The sequence below is a fragment of the Cygnus atratus genome, chromosome 5, assembly GCF_013377495.2.
Source record: "Cygnus atratus isolate AKBS03 ecotype Queensland, Australia chromosome 5, CAtr_DNAZoo_HiC_assembly, whole genome shotgun sequence".
Lineage (NCBI taxonomy): Eukaryota > Metazoa > Chordata > Aves > Anseriformes > Anatidae > Cygnus > Cygnus atratus.
In genome coordinates this window covers 21525608-21546595 of record NC_066366.1, presented here as the reverse complement: position 1 = coordinate 21546595, position 20988 = coordinate 21525608, and the positions used below count along the sequence as shown (strand labels likewise).

General features: G+C 40.4%; 1 protein-coding gene across 12 annotated transcripts in view; it reads right to left on the bottom strand.

Moving 5' to 3' along the window:
• HECTD1 (HECT domain E3 ubiquitin protein ligase 1) overlaps positions 1-19294 on the bottom strand; it is a 64207-nt gene extending 44913 nt beyond the window's left edge. For 6 of the 12 annotated variants that reach the window (XM_035552068.2, XM_035552074.2, XM_035552075.2 and 3 more), the window contains exons 1-2: positions 19116-19242; positions 16748-17049 (exon numbers count right to left, since the gene is read on the bottom strand). In XM_035552068.2, the coding sequence (XP_035407961.1) occupies positions 16748-16887 (140 nt within the window). In that variant the 5' untranslated portion in view covers positions 16888-17049; positions 19116-19242. Of the gene's footprint in view, positions 1-16747; positions 17050-18329; positions 18416-19115 lie in introns of those variants that run through there. The other 6 variants (XM_035552070.2, XM_035552077.2, XM_035552073.2 and 3 more) reach the window with 3 other exon arrangements.
• Positions 19295-20988: the final 1694 nt, after the last annotated feature.

Sequence of the window (20988 nt, the reverse complement as noted above, 5' to 3'; positions counted from 1 at the left end):
CAGAATGTATTTTCTTCTAAACAGAGCTTCAAGGTTCATAATGATAGATAGCTACTTAACCATGAAATATTATGTTCAATAACAGAGACTAAAGATCTTGGTTTTGCTACATAATTTAACTCTGAGGGGCCCTACTTCCCAGTGTTTTAAACATGCTCACTTCCTTTCTTATCCTATTTCATTTTCTTTCTCTTTCCCCCAACCTCATGGAGAACATTGTCAATTTAGCTTGCTGTACTACATTTTCTCTTCATATCCATGCCTTGTTAGCCTCTCGCTCTCCTCCTTACTGTTGGCCTCATTTCCATATACAGAAAGGACAGCCAAGATCATTCCCAGAGCTCCATAAGATAAGCAAGCTGCAACAGTCCTCCTTCCATCCCTTTGACACAATAGGATGCGAACCATAATGGATAGTCACCATAATGCTTATCACAGCTGTGGCAGCTATGGTTAAAAATGATTTGGACCAAAAGTTCTGTGACATACTTTAAGACAAAATAGGTATACATTAAGACAATTTATTTTGGAACAGCGCACAACCATTTAGCAATGAATAACCTAATATAATGATTGTTCACTGCAGTGGTAGAAGGCTTCCAAGGTGGAGGTGATGAATTAAGTGAAGGAGATACATGCCATGACAGCAGTCAAAATAACTCAGTACCTCCTTCCTAGATGTAGGAAAAGACCGTAATTAAATCTAAAGGAGGCAAATATTGCAACTTTTTCTTAAATTAAGATTTTGGTCTGGAAAAGGAGGCCTAAACTTTTCTAAATCCAAAGAGAGAACAAAAATAATAGTATGCCTTTTGGTCTGGAGGACAGGTGATGTACTCATTGATTAATAATTCGGTAGACCAACCCAGAGGTCACCCCGTATTCCACCCAGTATGTGCAGTGATTCACACACAAGAGCACCAAATCCTGGGAGAGCAACATGCTAACAGTTTCCTTGAAAATCTGGCCATGCTATATACAGTAATCAAATAATCCTGCCTGAGAAATAAATGCAGTGCCCAATAATCCTTCCCGATATGAATAAGTGAAGCTTTGATAAAGGTGAACCTCATATTTAATACTTTTATTAGCCTATCCAGTATACAATCCCAGTTGTTCTAAGATTATTTGCTACTCAACTCCACATCGTAGAAAAGTTAGCCTTGTAAATGCATTTTCAAGACATTAGTCGCTTAAAAAAAAATCTGAAATTTATTAGGTAACTGCCATACAGTGAGATAAGAAGCATCATGTCAGAACGTAAAATTTAAATCAGACAGTGCTACCTGTTCCCATCTTTTCTACTGGGTCTCTTACGCTTTGCATTTTACGCAGCGACTTATCACTAAAACATTCCTATAAGCAGTATTCTTCAAACAGTATGTTGCAGGAAAATATCTACCAACAAACATAAATGTTACAAAACAAACAAAAAACATGACAAGTGGAAGATAAGGAGCTCCACAGTCTACTATAATGACAGCAAGTAGCAGTAAACCATTGTTCTTGGATTTCCAAAGATAGCAGCAGGAAAAAGAAAGCCTCTAGTTTTTCACAAAGAATTAAAAGTAACAAATAAAAAGTCTTTAAGCATTAGATGTATTTATGATTCAACAGATTATAGAAAGACAGCACAAATGCAACTTAGTTTTTATTTTAAAATGAAAATCTAAAAGTCTGGAAGAACTCCAGTCCTGTCTTTAAAGCAGCTGTTCTCAAGAACCAGCACATACTGCAAAACACCGACCAAGTTACTCAGTGCCTATCATTTATATCCAATTCTTTGCCAGTACTGAAAGGGCAGCACATTGTAATTGTATCAGCAATGTTTTTCTTGTAAGAGCACAGCTCACTGGCAAAAACATACTTTGTTTTTTGTTTGTTTGTTTTGTTGTTTTTAAATGACTTTTTGCCAGAACATCTAGCCAAATTAGTCAGGAACCATGCTTTTTTGATTGGGAGGCAAATAACTAACAACCTCATCTTGCTGTTAATGCACTTGTTTTCTGACATTTCTGGTCTTCCAATAAGGAAACCAACTTGTATCAGGAGCTTTCACGAAGAAACTGTAGCTTTGTTGAATACTTAGCCTGTAGAAATCACTTGGTTCATTAAAGAAAACACTGTTCAGACTTAAAATTTGTTGACTACAGTTATACATGTTAAATTCCTGTAAGAGCAGCAATAATGCTAAGAACATCAAGTTCTAAAATATATATACATATATTTATCCCTTCTGAAAACAGCAACTGATCTAATTTTAACATGAGCTTTCACACAGAAGACCTCCAAGCTACTTCAAGCTCTGAGCTCTGTGTACCTGGCGTTTCTTTTACCAGGTCCATATCATTTTTTAGTTTTGTGGGACACTGCTAGCAAGTGGAAGTTGAGAACTAGGCTACATCACGTAGAAGAGGCAGCAGAAACATTTTACAAAAAGACAGCAGTGAAAGCTGAAAATTAAAAAAAAAAAAGAAGCAAAAATAAAAGCAACGCTGAAGCTTTCATTTAACTGCTAAGAAATCATCTTCTTTTCCCTCCTTTTTCCTGCAGCACATCAACAAGCAATACACACAAAATCACAGACTTGAAGGTAAACCAAAATGAAACACACTGGTTTTGTTGTATGAAACTTTATGCACTAGCCACTCCAGTACATGCTAATTTAGTGCAAACCAATCATTTGTAATGCATATTACCTTTAAATGTTTTTTTTTTTCCCTCTTTTTTATTTTTTTGAAATTAATTCATTTCAATGCAGACCTCATTAAGTAATTTTAAACATCGGGCGCCTAAGAGTGAAGAGCCCAGCATTCTAACTGAACGCTCTGGACAAAACTGCAAACTAATGTACCCAATCCTATCATCTGTGTGCAACAGAAAGTTCTGTTCTCAGAAAGCTAAATCCAGGATGGTAGAAGCATCAGTCATATAAAGGATGCATATAAAGAGAAAAGCAAGCTTTGTCCTCGTTACAGCTCATACAATCTTCGATTGTACTGTAAACGAAGTACAACCTTCATTTTACTCAGACATTATCTGGAACATGGCAAAAATGAAACCAGAAGTTTTGTCTTAGCCTGCAAGACAACAAACGCATGTTTCTTCTCCCTCCGTTGGCACAGAAAACGTAGTTGCCATCATCTTTCCCCTTCTCTCACTCTCTCAACTTAAACGATTTTGGTTAAGCTCTACACAGCACAGTAAGACAAATGAAGCTATTCCTAAAGTCACACCGGGCAATAAAATGTGTGCAGCAGTCTGAACTATTTCAGAGGAAGGTGTAACAGAATCAGGCTTTATCAGCCCCGAGTCTCTGCCAATGAGACTGCTGTGAGTAGTTTTAATGCTGTTATATAAACACAGCCTTAAGAATCTGTTATGTACAGCTACTGTTTGTTTGTTTGTTTGTTTTAAAGGAGGTCATAGCTGGCAAGAGATCAAGCGTATTTTTTCAAGCCCAAAAGATGATGGCAACAATAACAATGACTTTGAAAATAAATTCAAGTCATCAACCATATTCTCAGATACTAAAGACAAAGCAGTCTACAATATACCAAAATGTAATTTGTCCAGATAGGACCTCTATGCTAGTTGTCCACTGCTCTTTAACATTGTTTCAGGCCAATACATTGCTATACTTTGTTCTGTGCAGCACAGCCATTTAAGATTTATAACCTGTAACAATACAGGTTATAAATGGAACAAAATACATTTATTATCAAGCAGAGTGTACAAGGTTCTTCACTACTTGCTTACAACAGCTCCTCTGATCAGCTACAGGCTTTTTATAATTCTATGGAAACATAATCATCAGGTTAGGTGTTCATTTTTGAGATACGTCTTCAAGAAGCCTTGCCCAAGCGTCACCAAACAGCCTTTCACTCTGGGGGTATTAAGAGTTTGAGACAAGACAAAAGGTCCATTAGTACGTGAACTATTTCCTAGGATTTAAACAATATTCTGACTGTGCAGAATGCAATGAATAAGACGGGAAGTTTCCGCGTTGAACTAAGCCACACAACCGAGTAGGAGGAGCTTGCTGTGGACAGATGTAATTAATCAACTGCCTTTTGTTACCACCATCACATAAGCAAGCTGGCAGGAATGCATACACATGCACTCATACTCTGCATGTTTTGAATGCTGCTTTCTTCCCCCTACACTTATTAAAGTCTTGTGATCTTCAGACACTTCAGATCAACTGAGCCTCACCCATTCAAGTTCAGAAGCTCTGAACTTCTCTCCTCACTGCCCAGTCTTCTCCTAATCTGTTGCCTGTGACACACAGGCCACTAATACTTGCTGTGTTATAGCATCTGAGCCTTCTTGTCCCAGATCAGGATCTCACTGCACTAAGCACAGAGCAAAACAGACTCCATCCTTGAAAAACTAAAACCTAGCTGTACGATAGGACAGATACAGACAAGAGAAAGCAAGCCAATCATCCCACATTATTCAGTCTTATCTCGATATCTCAGCAGTTTTGAGAACTGTGATTTACTGACCAGCATATCACATCTTGGCATTGGATTTCCTTATTTCATTTCCTTACATCTTCTTAAAGCGTTACTACCAGTTTATTGTCACCAGCAGCATTTCTGCTATTTCAATAGAGAGGCTCCAAGGAAGGCTTGTCTTTATTCCAGCTTCTCCAAGAGATACCAAAAGAGTGAGTTGTGCTGCTGTCATTCAGCCCACAGTTGCTACCTAAATCATAATTCTGTACAAGCACGTAGAATGAGCAGGCAGGAAACCACCCTGCTTGGCTCTACGGTGAGCACTAACACTCCCACCAAGACCCACAACCCACAGCCAGGTGCTACTCCTCTTACAGACGATTGCAAAAGAGCTCAGCCTGCTTTGAGCTTGGTTCTGAAATAAAGATACACCTGTTGCCAAAGTATTTTGCCCAGGCTTGGAATATCAGGTAGCATCAAGAGCAGCTGCTCAGTAAAAAGGGAGTAAATTTATTACTCAACTAGACAAACCAGGCTGACTGCTACAGAGTTTTAAACAGGGATTAACACACCTGTGAAACATTCTCTTGGGGGGGACACCAAGCAAACTTCAATGTTCTGTAGAAGTAACGCTGCTGTGGTTGTTTCCTGGGGAAAGCCACATGCAAGTGCCCCACTAGACAAGAACGGCTACTTACCCAGGCATACCCCATGCAGCTAAATTCAGACTCTTTTTGCCTGCTAAAGTCCACTCCGGCCTTCACAGCTGCTCCAGTTCCTGCAGGCCAGGGACCTGGAAGTACTGGTTGTGGCACGCACCCAGCACCTAGGTGGTTTTGGTCGCTAACAGCACGGAAGGGCGTACCAACCCATCCCCGGTGCTGTTTGACTTCTCCAACAGGTGGGTAGAACAATTACAGCTTAAAATTACACAGCTGTCACATTTTGAAGAAGTATGCTCATTCTGCTGTAGGTTTGGTGTGGAGAACCGTGTTACAAACAGAAATACACAGGTCAGCTTTACAGTCCTCACCCTCTAATCCCCAAATCTGCACTAAGCTACTACATACATTCCTTCTGGTTGCAACTACGAGTATCTGCCCTGCGTGTCTGAGGGTCAAGAATGTGCCTGCGTGATGGTGCCACAGGAAGGACTGGAAGGCGGAAAAGGGAGCACCAGCACTCAATGGGAGACTCGATGGGACACAACACTGTCCCATCCGTACCAAGGGCCCACGAGTGTGCGCCTCCACGCTGCGCCACTGGGAGGTTCTGTGCGCTGGCACTGGACTCCTGGAAGGAAGGGAAAGTCCTGTCCTTCCCTAGCGGATGGTCTGTCGGCCTCAGAGTCCTTCAGTTTTCACTTGATCCAGTCTTGAGTAAAGACACCTTGCTACTAAAGTGTAAGCAGAGGCAGCACAGGGAGGAGAAACCCACTGCACACCTGGAAACATTTCTAGCAACCAGCTCCTGAGAGGATTTTCTAACAAGCAGCCATTTTTGTTTGTTTTAAATAATTAAAATGAAGCACCAGGTACATAAATACACTTAACACCAGTGGGAACCAAACAGTGAGTCAGACAAGCCGTGATGTATGTCAGGCCTGAAGTCCAGGACAAATCCCTACTGGCCTCCTTAGGCAGGCTGCTGTAGATAAAAGGGGTGTAACACCGTACCAAATAGCTGCTCCAAAGATTAGGACCCATCAATAACCTAGACCCTAGTGCTGTTCCGACCAAGACTATGCTCAGAACTCAGGTGTCCTTTGACAGGTAGTGGAGCAAAGCATCCAGGGGTGTCTGTGCCACAGTGGCCACATGCTGGATTCACCTTCAGAAAGCACAGGAAAAACAACAAGGCTGCTCAAATGCTCAACAGGAGAGAGGCTGAGGGCAAACGAAGAGAGAGGACAGGACAGTAATCAGCATCCAACTTTTACTACTGTTCCATCTACTGATAGACGATGCTTTCGATATCTAAGAGAAAAGAACACAAATAAACCTTTCCTCATTGTAGGCCTAAACTCCTAGTGAGGGGGAAAAAACAAACAAACAAAACACGAGCACATCATTTCTAATCTTAAAGCATCCCAATATCAAAACTGGTTTCACCATGTTGCTTCTGTCTAAGCTGTATAATAACTAGCAGAAGATATCTCAGAAAAAAAAAAAGAAATTATGAGAAGAAAGAAAAATAAATTGTTGCCAAATCCTCAAAGCTGAAAAAAACCACTCTGTTCACAACGGGCTATTTGCAATGGAACAAACAAAACCATAGCGGTGAGCTTGTTTCAATATAGAAAAAAAAATCTATTTTGTAATAGTTTTTATTCTTCCAAACTAAAAAATAATGCCTAACATGAGCCAATAGGTAGCTTTAAAGTCCAGATATCTATGCACTTCTTCTAAACGAATATGAAAACTGAAGAATCTTTACAATCTTAGGTTTTCATTTCCAGAAGTGCCACACTGGATGCTTCCTGAAATCCCTTCAAAGACTCCTCTCTTTAGGAGTGATTAGAAACAAGGACCAGTCAGTACGTAACGAAATTACCATGTGACTGCTGCTACAGCTCTTACCAGGTACTCCCAGTCTCTCCTTTCTGGTTGTCCACTCAACCTTATTATTCCTCTGCTCCCAGGATAACAGCTTCTGCTACTATCTGTCTTGCAAGTCTCCCACCCACCATGTTTCAAATAACTTTACAGGAAGACAGGTTTACTCTTTAATAAAAAAATAAAAAGTACTATTCAGTATCAATATTTACCCTTTATATCCTATTCCATTAAGATTACAGTATTAGAGCATTCTACCTGTACATCTAGAAGGGATCTAAACCATATCTCGAAGTGCTGATTCTATGTAATTTAGTATATATAAAGACATTTCAAATTTTCAGTGCCAAAATGAGCTTAAAGACCAAAATATACAATTTATTTAATACACATTCTTCCTCTGCAGCAAATGTACTTGATCTAAAACATTTTCTGAACTTCACAAGGCTAGGGAAATTTATCTATGTAATTATTTTGCCACAGCATAACCCCATATGTCGACACACGTATTTCTGAATCTCTGTGTCCTCTTTCAGGAACAGGAGCGTCTCTAGGGATGCAGACTTCTCACACTGCCAGAGCAGTAGGCTCCTGCCGGCGCTAAGCCCTTCAACGCGAATGAAGTGACTCAGCTGATTTTGCAGCATGCCTGGGTATAAAGATACCATGGAAGTAAAAATAGGCACCGTAAACTCATCTCTGTAATTACTTCTTGTGTTTTATATGTACTCAAAAGCCTTGCCTAAAACAGCAACAACATTGTTCAAACTCAGCAGTAGTCTTTAAGCTACCAAAAAAGAAAAAAAAAATAAGGAAGAAACCAAGCCATTTCATGCCCCAAATGGTTAACTCTGCTCCTCCCAGCACTCGGCGGATGCCGGCCCCGTCATGTGGCAGAACCTTTGGCTGCGGGTGCCGGGGCCCAGCCTTGTGACTTGTGGCACAAAACCAACCTCAGCTGCCTGCCAGTGCTCCCTGCATACCATCTGCTGAGACCAGCTACAAGTGCGAAAATAAGGTATTATAGATGGCTACACTGTTTTAATAATCCTTTGCTGTATTTAATAACGTTTGATAAATGAAAACACTGCATGTAAACCTCATTAGTAACTTTCTTTTTAAAAACACACCAGTTAAATATACCAGTTGTTTGACAACGTGTCACACAACTCCAGTTGCAAAGAACACACATCTTGCTCGTTGGTTTGTTCTTCAAGCAGTGGTAATTCTGACCTATTTTTGTTTAATGACTCTTTTCCTTTCTGCGGCTCTTCCTATGGGCGGAAATCTCAGATCTCTGGCTTTCCCCCACTGTTTCTTTTACCGAAACTTGGTTTTGTTTCCACGTATCAACCAAAATCCACAGCATAGTAATCAAGATCACCCGTAAGAGAACTGCCTGCACACCTTCATTGCCTGCACATATTATTCTGGGCCCATTTCTGATACATATTTGACGTTGTTTTCTTATAGTGCTGTCCCAGAAGCAATAAATCCCGGAAAACTTCCACATTTCAGCCTTTAGAGACACCAGGCTATAATTAGAATTTATAATTATCAAATACTTTCTCTCTACTCTTAACTGCAATCAGGCCAATAAAGCTAGAGTTAACAACTCCATCCAGTATCTATTCCTGGAGAAACTCCATATTAATATAAATTAAAATAATTTAGAATTCAAATCTGACATTTAGAAACACTTTCAAACTTCCTTTTATAGCTAAATAAAGAACAGCTCAGCTGCAGCATCTCTCAAGCCCCCTGTATTCTCGCATGCTTTTTGCTAATTTGTGGCAAACACACAGGTATCCCCACAAACTCAGTGTATCGTTTTGGCCTCCACGTTCTCCCATATAGAAGGGGAGTAAACACAAGAACAGGAAAAAAAAACAAATCAAAGAGGAATACCATGTAGAGAGAGCATCAACTGGACATTGTGTTTCTAACCTTCTGACTTTCTTCAGTAAAGCCCAGTGGAACAATTCCATTAAATAAGCAAACACACAAATCAGCGAGACCGAGGTGATGCTAGCTTTCAAAGAGACAACATGCTGTCAGTCACATCTTACCTTCACGGTAAGAAGTAGCTCTTACAAGTTGTACAAGCAGCAGAAGATGCGCGCTCTCACAATACTAAGCAGCTAGTACCTTTCGGTGTACCATTACAAAAAAAGACAAGCACCACCACCCCTCACCTCCGTGTGTACTTCAGCGCTGGTATGACAAACAGCTGTACCCTGTTCTGAGAGTTCGCTGTTAGGGGGAACACATTTAAATATTCTACTACACATTCAATAAATATCAGCTGTATAAGGTGAAAAAAAAGCTACAAGAAGACAGCTTCCACAAAGGTAAATTCTCAAGGAATAGCTTTGCTCTAGAATGTGTTGGGTTATATTTTGCATTTTTCAGTATCTCATAAAAGACATGCCATGCCTCAGGGCAGTAATCTGTTCTGTAAATATTTTGCTGAAACGTGGTCCACCCTGGCTGAATAAATTGAAGAATTTGAAATTGCTCGCACTGAAAACCATGTAGAAGTATCTGTAATCTCAACTGCGCAAACAGATAACAGCTCAAGTACAGATTTCATTCGTAAATATTTCAAAATGAAATGAGCAATTAAAGCATGAAGTATGATTTTCTGAATGTGCCTAAATATGGACATCTCCCTGCTGACTTCTGATGGATTTCCAGGTACTCAAAAAGAGAACTGACTTAGACTAAAACTGCACGCAAATAATTTTAAAGTGTGCATCCATCACAAAAAAAAGTTCCTCATTTTACTACAGTTTTTAAACAGATGCTGTATTCACACAAAACTCAACAGCAAAGCATGCTAAGCCTGAAATAACACCATTAGTATAAACTATTTTAATTGAAATCAAACAAAAAGTAATAAACTTCACAGTGCCGCACAGAACTGAAATAGCTAGTCAGAGCTAACCAGGTTGATTTTGTGTTGCATCCATTAGAAACCTTTCCCATTAGGCACTCCCCAAGTAGCCTTGTGGAAGTTACCAACTCACAGGCAGATTTTAGTCCCGGAGTACCGGACCCAGGTGATATTCGCGTATAGTCAGTCTTACACAAGAAATCTTCCATTTCCCCATTACCAATCTTCTGAAAACCCATGCGGGCTATGCCTCATAAGTACCCTCTTCAGAAGAGGCCAGTATTGAAAATAATTTACTAGTACAGTCATTCAAGAAAGGATGTCATCTATTTCAAATTGGTCTCATCCAATCTATTAGGCCATGGAAACCTTTAAGAAAGTAAGTTAATGAATTTTTTAAAATTCTGCACCCATCTTCTGTCCAGTGGCTGCAAGAACAGATCACTTAAATTTTACCTCACACACAAAAAAGCAGAACAAAAAGATGATACACTCAAATGTGATAGTAATGATACTTTAAGAGGGAAAAACAGAAAAACTGGCAGACTAATAAATAACAGCAAAGACACCGTGATGAGTTATACAGTATTGTCAGGACTACTCAGGGGCACAGGCTCACTTAAACAAAATGTGTTTACAACACACCCAAATGCCGTGTTTCTGACCTTAGTCTGGGTAACACATCAAGTCATACCTAAAAAGTGAGCAACCATATCCTGAAAGCAACTGTGAAGATAAGTAACTAAGACCAGACTTCCTGTACGTCTTGGAAACATCTAACTAAATTTTGGATAACTGCTAACAGTAAGAAACAGGTACTACTGTAAACAACATGGACGAAGCCAAGACTGGAAAATATTTCTAAAAAGTTTTGGAAATTGAAGAACTGGAGAGGGGGGAGTAAGATCAAGAGATGACTAGATCCTTGTGTGTGCTCGTACATTCCCCATAGCAATGGTTCCAACTTGTAACCCAAGAGGAAGAAGAGCACCAGCTACCCATCACAGACCACAGAAGCTTGGCCAATTCACATGTAAAAGGACAAGCAAATTTCAGCAACAAAGGCAAGTCGCCAGTAGACGAGATAGCGAAAGAGGGGGGGGGGGGGGGGTAAGCTCTTTGACAGGATGCACTTAAAACGAGGTAGGATGTCTTTCTGAGAGTGTTAAGTACATGGTATGCCTCTGTCAAACAAGACGCTTGATTCAGGAACAACCAGGTAAAATACAGGGGCCCGTGACATTACAGAGGATGTCTATTTGGATGATCTAATCTTCCCTTCTGGCATCTGTAACTATTAAGATTCTCCAAATGACTAGACAAGGCCAATTAATCTCTATAATACCCGTGACTATGAGGCCATAATTCCCATTTTACAAAGAGAAAACAGAAAGAGGTTTGGGCATTAAAACCCTTTACCTTTGCAAAGATAAACGAGAAAAGCCCAAACCAATCAACAACAAAACCCAGAAAGACTTAAAAATCAGAAATAATTCTAAACATTACGCTGTAACATGACAGCTCCCTGCAAAATACTGCACATCCCCTGCTGTGCCTGTGCTTTCCATCTCAGAACGGCAATCCGCGGGGTGCTGAAGATCCCACCACATTCACGTCCACCTGCAGAGCGAATAACGCCAGCACCAGCATTCCGCTGCTGCCACATCCTCTGTAGAAGGCAAAAAGTTACCAGGAATCACACGATTATGGCCATTGTGAAGCTCACAAGATTTCATTTATTGCGAGACATAGCTGCATCAGCCCAAACTAGTAATTCACTAAGAATATACGCTTCACAAGGTTTAAACAATGAAAACTGGTAGTCCATAGTTGACATCAATGCTTGTCTTGATTTACTGATGGTTGCACTCCAAGAGAGAAAGAAAAAACAAAACACACACATGAGAACGGGCTGACTGAAAACAAACAAACAAAAAATCAGGCAAACCTGTAGGGGACACACATCATGAGTGACTTTTCAATCTACCTTAATACGGCTGATCAGTATGAGCTGCCCTCTCAGCCTGTTACTTTTATCATGACTGCTAAATCTGTTAAAGGGCACGTCACCACTGTCTGAATTGCAAAAATGCTTGTAAAGCCAACACAAACATTAAAATAGGCCTGAAAACCAGCACTTCAGATTCCTATTCCCGTCTCTGCAAGGAAATTGCATTTCTGTCTGTATCCAGTTTTGATTTACTGGAGTTACACATCTGCTTACTAAACAAAACTAGCACAAAGAATACTGAGCTCATCTCCCATTTTGGAATTCTCTCTCCACTATGAAATACCAACAAAATTTGGTTTGTTTTTTTGGGGTTATGTTTCAAGCAACCTAAAGTGAAATCATGATAAAGAAGCCTGTAGTTTTAGGTGATGAGGCTGAGGTAAAGATGAACTTTTCCACGTTAATTTACCACGGTCTCGCTAGCTCATATCAAAATAACCTGCCTCACTAGAACTTCATCTTACACTCATGACATGTTAGCAAATACATAGTTGAGAGACACCTTTTCTCTAGTGAATATATACCTCAGTAAAGAACAAAGTTTAACGTAAGCTAAGGCAAAATAAACATATTTCACCTTAAAAATTAAACTGAAAGGATTTCTACTTTACACGTTAGAACCCTCAATTTTGATCCTTTGTATAATTTTTGTTTATGTTTGTAAAATAAGCTGATAACTCTTGATACTTCATTGTCGCCCCAATCTGTTAATGCTAAATATACAGAGATGTCTTACGGCAGTGCCAAAAGGGAAATTTCATCTGTTCACAGTGTAGAAAAGGTTTTACTCAGGTTTCACTGTTTGTTATATTACTGCCTTGTTTTACAAGTTTTCATCAAAATTAAAGAAAATAATTAAATAACATCTTTCTTGCTAAATACTTTTACTTTTGCATACAAAGTAGCAGCACAAAGCCCAGATCTGAAGAGATTCCATTTTATTTCGCCAAAATAAAGTGAAACGACCAGAGAGAGGGAAAAAGACAAGTTCACACATGTGGAGAAGGCCTCTATTAACAGCGTGAGACTATAGCTAACAGTCTCTACAGGTCTTGGAAATTATCTTTAACAATTCAAACATTAAAACGCCCTTTCAATAATTCTTATAGAAAATGAATATTTAAAACTCCTGTTAAAGTTGACTTAATAGCATATGGTTTAACTACAGTTTGGGACTAACACTTATAATCACGGTGAGTTTTTCTCACCCTCAATTACTTAGCAGAGCCGTTTCTATTCACTCATTAAGTTTCTGCAGTTCACACTACTGGCTGGTGCTGCTGTTAAAATGTTAGCCATTCTTCATGCTAAGTGACTAACAGTGTCTGTGACTCATTATCACCAGAAGATGAATATGCCACTGATTTTTTTATCACTAACATATGAGTAACACTAAAAATAAGTTAATCAGATGTAATTTGTAAATGTGGGGAAAAGTAAAGAACCGTCAATTATTTGGCACCATTATCTGTTACTGGCCGCACACGCTCCAATCTGCTGTGATAGCGCTAGCACACTGAGCAAAACACAGCATCACACATCTAGTGCTACTTCCTTTTTTCTGACTTGGTCAGAAAAGACATTCAACATCCATTACTTTCGTACAGAGAAATCTAGTTTTAGAATATCCCATTTCATTGACAATGCTTGCAAAGTAACCCCATTACTTCACTGCAATAATGCAGTATTAGATTGCGAAACCATCTTTTCTCTTCTTTATATTTTATTTATTTAAGTTTGTGATTGTTCCTTGGTAAGTGAGACTGCGTATAATGCTACATAAAAGCTACTGGTGAAATCATTCTGGGAACAATGCTGTGTTTTCAATGAAAAGGCACTGCATTCATGTCAATAATTTTCATGGGTCTGTTTCATAGCTTTGCCAGTCCTCGCCATATGCAGCTTTTAATCACCAGATGTACTTTAGCAAAGAAAAAGCTCATAATTTTACTGATGTCATAAGAGCAAAGCATTTCTTACGTAAAACAGGACTAATAATTAATAAGTCACTCTCATTGACCCCTGAAGAAACATGACTTTTAATTCTCCAACACATTAACTATTTCAAAATTCCACCTTCCATCTTCGAGTTGCTGAATTCCACAGATGAAAGGTTTTCTTAAAGGTTTCTTAGTCAACATCATTAATAGCACTAAACAGTTCAAAGATCTTAAAATAACATCTGCATGGCATACAAAACTTTGGGAATGCTCTCTCTGTTTAACAGAACAAAAAACATTGTAATGCCTTTTTAAAGACTGCTTTTCTTATCACCAGAAAAATAAGTCTGCATTATAAATCTTGCATCCAGTGAAAGCATTTTCAAAATTAGTTCCTGAAAAAATGTGTTTGGCACCACTGCTGTCAAATACTAAGCCTCCTATTTAGACGAGCCATAACTCCTTTAAAAAACATTACTGAAAAGCAACTTTAAAATATTATCAGGGCTTATTTTAGTTACACTCCGTCATGTGCTGAGAATGTTGGCTTCTTGATCTCATTTGGGGAAGATCTAGATGATGTCTTGAAAAGTGTTTTTATTTCTTACAAAGAGCTTCAAAATAAAGTCACCTTGAAATGTAGGCTGTGATACAATCCACTGAAAAGTTCTCCACTGAAAAGTGTATAGCTTGTTCTGCTTCTCCCTTATTTCCATTTCCACCTCCAGTGCTCATCAGTCACCTCTACACTCTGCTTTAATGCACTGTAACAGCAGAAAACTAGCCACCTTCTTCGGCACATTTAAAGGGTAGCTTTGCTCTTTTAGCAAGTTAGAGGAGTCCAGCCCTGATGCTGGCGTGAAGCAAGTATGTTGCTGGGAGGAATTAAAATGGTGAGCGCTGGTAAATGGAAAGCCGTAGCTCTTCCTTTGGAGGCAATGAACTATACTGTGTTAGCTCACCAAATACCATGGAACCATGTATTCAGGGTCTTAACAGTGCCAATTCAAAGTAGCAGTTTGAACTTTACTGTAAAAATGACACAAACAGGCATGGAACCTTGCTAACTTTTTCCTAATTCACATTTTATTCTCTTCCTTTTTTTGTTTGAGGGAAGCTTACAACAGCAAAAAAGATCAACAACTTAGAGGGCCAGTAAAATTAAATTATACTAAGACTCAAAACTAAAAATGCCAAATGGCATTTTAAATGTTTCTTCTTTCAGACATCAAAACTAATTTTAAAACCACAACACTGCAATAATGGAGCATTCATTACATATACTTTGAAAAAAGCACTTGGACTACTGAATTCATTTATTTTGAGATTAAAGTCTGTTCCAAATAAAATGCATAAACCCCACAACTGTTCTATATTTTAAAAGTTGATATTTTGTTCCTGATTTCCAAAAACACAGAAGATATCCTTACAAATTCTTATTCCCAAACTTCTACTTCTGTTCACCATTAAACACACTGAAGTAGAAAGTTCACTTCAATTGATCAGAAAAAATCATTCTTAACTACCAGACTCTTTTTTATAGAGGCAAATTAATTTGTCACTAAATTAGCTTTTCCAAGGCTGGAAACAGAGTGCTTCATCAGTATCAGTGCTACAAGGGACAGACAGAGAAGTCAAATGCTAGAGACCTATCGTCTCTTTCAATTCCAAAATTTTACTTGTAAGCTCTTCAAGGCCAAGGTCAGCCAATTTCATATTCTAAAGCAGTGTACAAAACTTTGATCACTGTTACACAACCGTCAGAAATCCTAGCTTTAGAGATGTTTTAATTTTACACTTCTTGAAATAAAGGCAGTTATGAACAATGAATGACTTGTAAGAGAGAAGCCTGTAAAGTGTTGTCTTCTTCAGGGCTAAACACTCCAACAGTTACCTTCCTAAATGCTCCTAAACCCATACTCCTATGAAGCAGGATAGATCAAAAAGGCACTAGCCATTTCACAAGATGCAAAAGAAAGGAACGTGAGACTAATGGAGAAAAGATGGAAGAGAGCTGCAAAAGGATCCAAATATGAAATGGGGACGGGGAAAAAAAATAATCAGACTTTAAGAGATATCGGATTGAGGAGCAGATAAAGGAAGAGAGCAGAAAGCATTAAAAAACAAACAAACAAACAGCACTCCCTTAGTTGCTACTAAGTTTTAAAACCTTGACTGTTTACAGTGTTGCTACCTCCCTTCCCTACTACTCCTGGGCCTCACAGGAAGTAGTGTAACAAATGCACAGCAACACCATTAAGTAACAGAAGTGGTTACATCAGCGTTTTCTGCTGTGAGAAATACAAGGGAGAGCAAAGACAGATAGGAGGTGTGCAAGAGAGCTGAAAAAGAGGGTGGCACAAAGAGCAACATTCTTCAAAGAATGGGCAAACTACTTTTATAAAGAGTGGAAGATATCTTGTGACATTTTCAGAATTGCAGAGCCAAGGAAACTACTATATCTTGAAGAAAAGTGTTGCCAGAGTATGGATGCTTAAATTTGTATAACCAATCATTATTGTCTTAACATTAAAAAAAAAAAAGCTTTTTCTCTACCAGAAAGAAAAAAAAAAAAACCACCTTCCAGATCGCAATTCTGAATACATTTCTTTAAATTAAACAGCCAAATCATGCATCAGAAGAGGCACAGCAAATCACTCCCATGACACTACATTTTTAACTAGAAAGCAGTACTTCACACCACATTAGCACATTTCAGTGATACGTACTCAAGTTTGGTCCGCAAAAACGTTTTCGAACCTGAAAGCTTCTCATGTTAAGAGCATTAAATTTTTATGAATATTGAATGTTATGAATGTTTAGTTTTATATACAGCTACCGAGAGAGGAAAATAACATTCCATACAGAAAGACAAAACTACTTACGTCTCAAAACAGCGATCCACGTTGTCTGACATCAGAAGTAGCATGCATAGCTGTTCCAGTGCTATTAGCTGCATATCCCTTTCATCTCCCTGCCCCATCTGCAGCCATTCCAGCAACGTGTCTGGGTCCACATCTGCCATGGTGTTTTGTTTTGTTTTTTAAAAAAAAAAAAGAAAAAGGAAAAAAGCCGCTTTTGCTTAAATTTAAAAGTACCAAAAATATCCTTTAATTGTTCAAGTCAGACAAACTCGAGTACAATTAAGGTCTCTTTTCAGCCAGCCCCAGGCTTTCGCAGTTTTCACCTGGAAAAAAAAAAAAAAAAGAAATCTTCAGTCTTAGATTTGCTCCCCTCTAAAATGTATAGCATATTTTCAGACTGACATTAAGAAAATTTCCACGTATTTGACCAGCAATTATTTTTTTCAAGCTTTATACATGAGTAATCAGCAATAAGTTTGTTCTACTTTATTGGAAATAAATCTCAAGTTCCAGTTGACAATTAAGCAAGACTTAAATCCTACTTTGTTTATAGGATAACTCAAAATTAAAAATGTAAGTAGAAAAATTGTGCTTAATCCTTCTGTATGTTCTCAGAGCTAATATAAAGACAAGTAGTGTTGACATGCCTATCCCCTTCCTCTTAATATCACTTTATAATAAAACGTGCTCAACTTTCTGAAAGATGAACTATCTGTTCACTCAAGTAAACACAGAAGGATGTCAAAAGTCACATTTAAAATAAAAACCCCCAATACAAAAAAAATGAGATGCACAACTAAAGACGAAGAATCTTTGCGAAACTTTTATGAATCCTTTAATCCTTTTAAACTGCATTACAACACAAAGAAAAGAAGCTTTTTAAGTCAAAGAAGAAAAAAGGGCAATTTCAGGATCACTTCTATTTTCAAAACTTTTTAAGAAAAATATTGTGTAATTTGTAAATTTTTTTTAAAATGCAGTGAATAATTCAAATAATTCATGTACATATAAGGGAAACAACATTATTTGTTGGCCCAATGCCACAGTTGTACATGCAAGCTAAAGACCAAAACTGTCCCTTAAAAATGCTAGGAGACATTTTTGATCTACGTGGTTAGTTTTTACTTGGTGTTTCCCTAACAAATAGTCATGTTCACTTCCCATGCCTAAGAACACAGTAAACATGGCCACTTTCGTATAAAAACTAGAACAAAGGTTACAAATCAACGTATCCAAATTAAATACATGAGAAAATAAAAAAAGACCTTTAATACAGCTTATAAAAAGAAAAAAAAAAGAGAATTAGTTTACCAAACTCACTGGTTAAATACAAAATACTGGATAGGATCCTCACAAATTTGGGAGGTAGGGGAGAACAAGGGGGAAGGATCTCGATCCGGACAAAGTCTGCTGCCTTGTTTACTTGCTGCTAATGGGTTAATAGTTAAAAAATAACTCCATCAAGGGCACATGAGGATTTACAAAAGTGAATCAGAAATCGGTATGACATGGAAAATGTGCACTGAATTAGCAGTGCTGTTTCGTCATACGTTAGAACCCCAAGATGCGAGAAAATACAAGTATGACAAATAGCATTTCGTACAATTCACGAGCAGAAAGACATTACAGATCCCCCGATGACTGCCTGCCACCACGTTTACTTTGTTATCGCTGAAGTCCCGGCAGATCGCAAGCTGTAAGAGGGAGTTAACGTTACGAGGTGCACTTTCTGTGCCTTGAACAATGCCCACGACCCCGTGGGCTGTTCACAGGCCACGCTTCCCGTTCCAGGACCAACACAGCTAACTTCAGGCCGTACGAGCAGCCCGTGCGCTCGCTGTAGTACGTCTCCTTAACGCGATTAAATGATTAACTTCGAAGGCGGAGGGAGGAAGGAGCGAAGAAAGGGGGCAGGAGACAGAGAGAAGACAACCCAGCGAGGCGGCGAGAAGCGGGCTAAGTTCGGTATGGGCACCTGCTGTTCCCCCAGCCGCCCGAGGGGCCCCGGGCGGAGGGGAACGAGCAGCCGAAGGGGGAGCCGGGCCGGGCCGGGCCGGGCCGGACGAGCTGCCCCGGGTGCCCGCACCAGAAGCGGGGCCAGGCCGCGGCGGGGCCTGCGCAGGGCCAGGCGGGCCGGGGCCGGACAAGGGGGGCTTCCCGCGGCCTGCCCGGCGCGGCCCGGCGGGGACGGCAGCCCTCCCGCCGCCCCTCGGAGCCGGGGTCGCTCCGGGCCCCGCCGCCCCCCCGGCCCGGGGCCTCCCGCCCCGCTCCCGCCCGGCCCCGCCGCCGCCGCCGGGCCGGGCCGCGGGGCTCGAGTTGCCGCCGAGCCGCGGGCCTGGCGGGGTGACCCGGCCCGGCGCCCCCCCCCCCCCCCGGCCCCGCTGCTCACCTCGTCCTCCCGGAGCCCCTTCGCCCTCCTCAGCGCCGCGGGGAGGCGGGGGGACAGGCGAGGCGGCGGCAGCCCGAGCCCCGGCGCAGGCGGCAGGCAGCGGCATCCATGGCGCTCCGCCCGGCACGGCGGCGGGGGAGGAGGGCGAAGGCGGCCGCGCCGCGGCCCCGGGGGAGGAGCTGGAGCCGGAGCCGGAGCAGGGGCTGGGGCCGGCCGCGCCGCCGCTGGGGGCGCTGCGGGAGCGGGCCCGGCCCGGCCGAGGCCTCCTCGCTGGGCCGCCGGACGCCCGCCTGATCCCGGGCACCGCCGTCCCTCGGCCGCCCTCCGCCGCCAGGGAGCCGAGGCCCTGCGGGCCTGTCAGCGGTCTGCCTCTGCTCGGCGAAGGCCCCCAGGCTCGCCTGCCCTTTCCCTGCTGCACAGGGATTGTTTCCCCCCCCCCCCGCTTTTTTCTTTTTCACAGTTGCAGAATATTTTCATCCGTGCCATTTTTTTTCGTTAATTACTTCATAAAAACTTACTCTTAGGCTTCTACCTCGCAGGGCCCGCTCTCCAAAACACCCTGATCCACATCCAGCGCCTCCATTACAACTGGCAACGATGAGTGGATTCAAACGTGGCAGTAATGGTCCTTCAGAGCAGAAGTTGTAACTTGCCCTTGTGTTGTAGTGAATCTCAGCTACACTGTTGGGTTGTGGCTCTTCTTGAGGTAGAAGATCCCCTGCGACACATGCTGCAAAGAGCTATACAGTTATTTTGCATATTTTCAGAAAATGAAGCAAACTGCCATGTAGCTGAAATGAAGGAGTGAAACTGTGAAGGATCTATAATAATTTCCTTCTGTGTAGGCTCACATGTTTTTCCTGAGGAATTTAAGCCTATTAATATAAGTACAGTAAATAAGATTATTGTACATTCGAATGTCACTCCTACCTACATCATAGACATTTCCTGTAATTAGACTAAAACTACACATTGAACAAAAAGGCAATAGCAGTCATGCTTGGTTAAAACTTGCCAAACACAGACATTTTTATTGTTTGGTGTTGTAATAACACCTTCAGAAAGTTTTATCTTTCATGCTATCATTTTTTTCCCAGTACAAGAAACAATAGTTCCTTTGTCTCCGTTTCTGATTTCTAAGACAGCTTAGCCTTTGTGTCTTACTGTATTATGCCTCTCTTAACTGGCACTTGTACCAGTCCTGCTGAGATTTACAACTATATCCTTTATATATGTTTGTCCTTCAGAGGTGAACAAGACTTAAATGCTTAAAGTTAAGGACGTGAGGCACTGGGAAAACTGAGTCTGCAGTCTTTAAATTTAGAAGCTTGATCTTCTTTCACTTTCACTGGTACAGAAACAGCAGCAGAATTAGGCCAAACTTAAGAGAACCGCAACTTTTGTGTGACCTTACTGCTCCTGTCACATGATAATTTGCATTTTATTGTAAAGAAGATAGGTTTCAAATAAAGCAAAGTTGTAAATTTCTACTGAAGACCAAAATCAAGTGTTATTTTTTAATTTTAACCACTGAAAACTTTAACATTAAACACATGCTTCACTCTTGCACTGAAATTTGTGTGAAACTTGCAAAACCGACTGCAGTTCACCACACATGTACAATATACATATTACTCATCAGTTAAAAAATGACCTAAATTCTAATACCAGCTGACACACACATGTATGACCTTGGCCAAATCCCTTAATCACTGCATGTCTGTTTCCTCATTTATAAAAAAATAAAAATAAAAATAAAAAATCCAACCACCCACAAGATAGTAATGCTGGAGTCAGAAAGGTCTTAACATTTATGGAACACTGAGTTGCTTAGGCATGTTACTATATTAAGTCTTAAATGATACTATAAAAG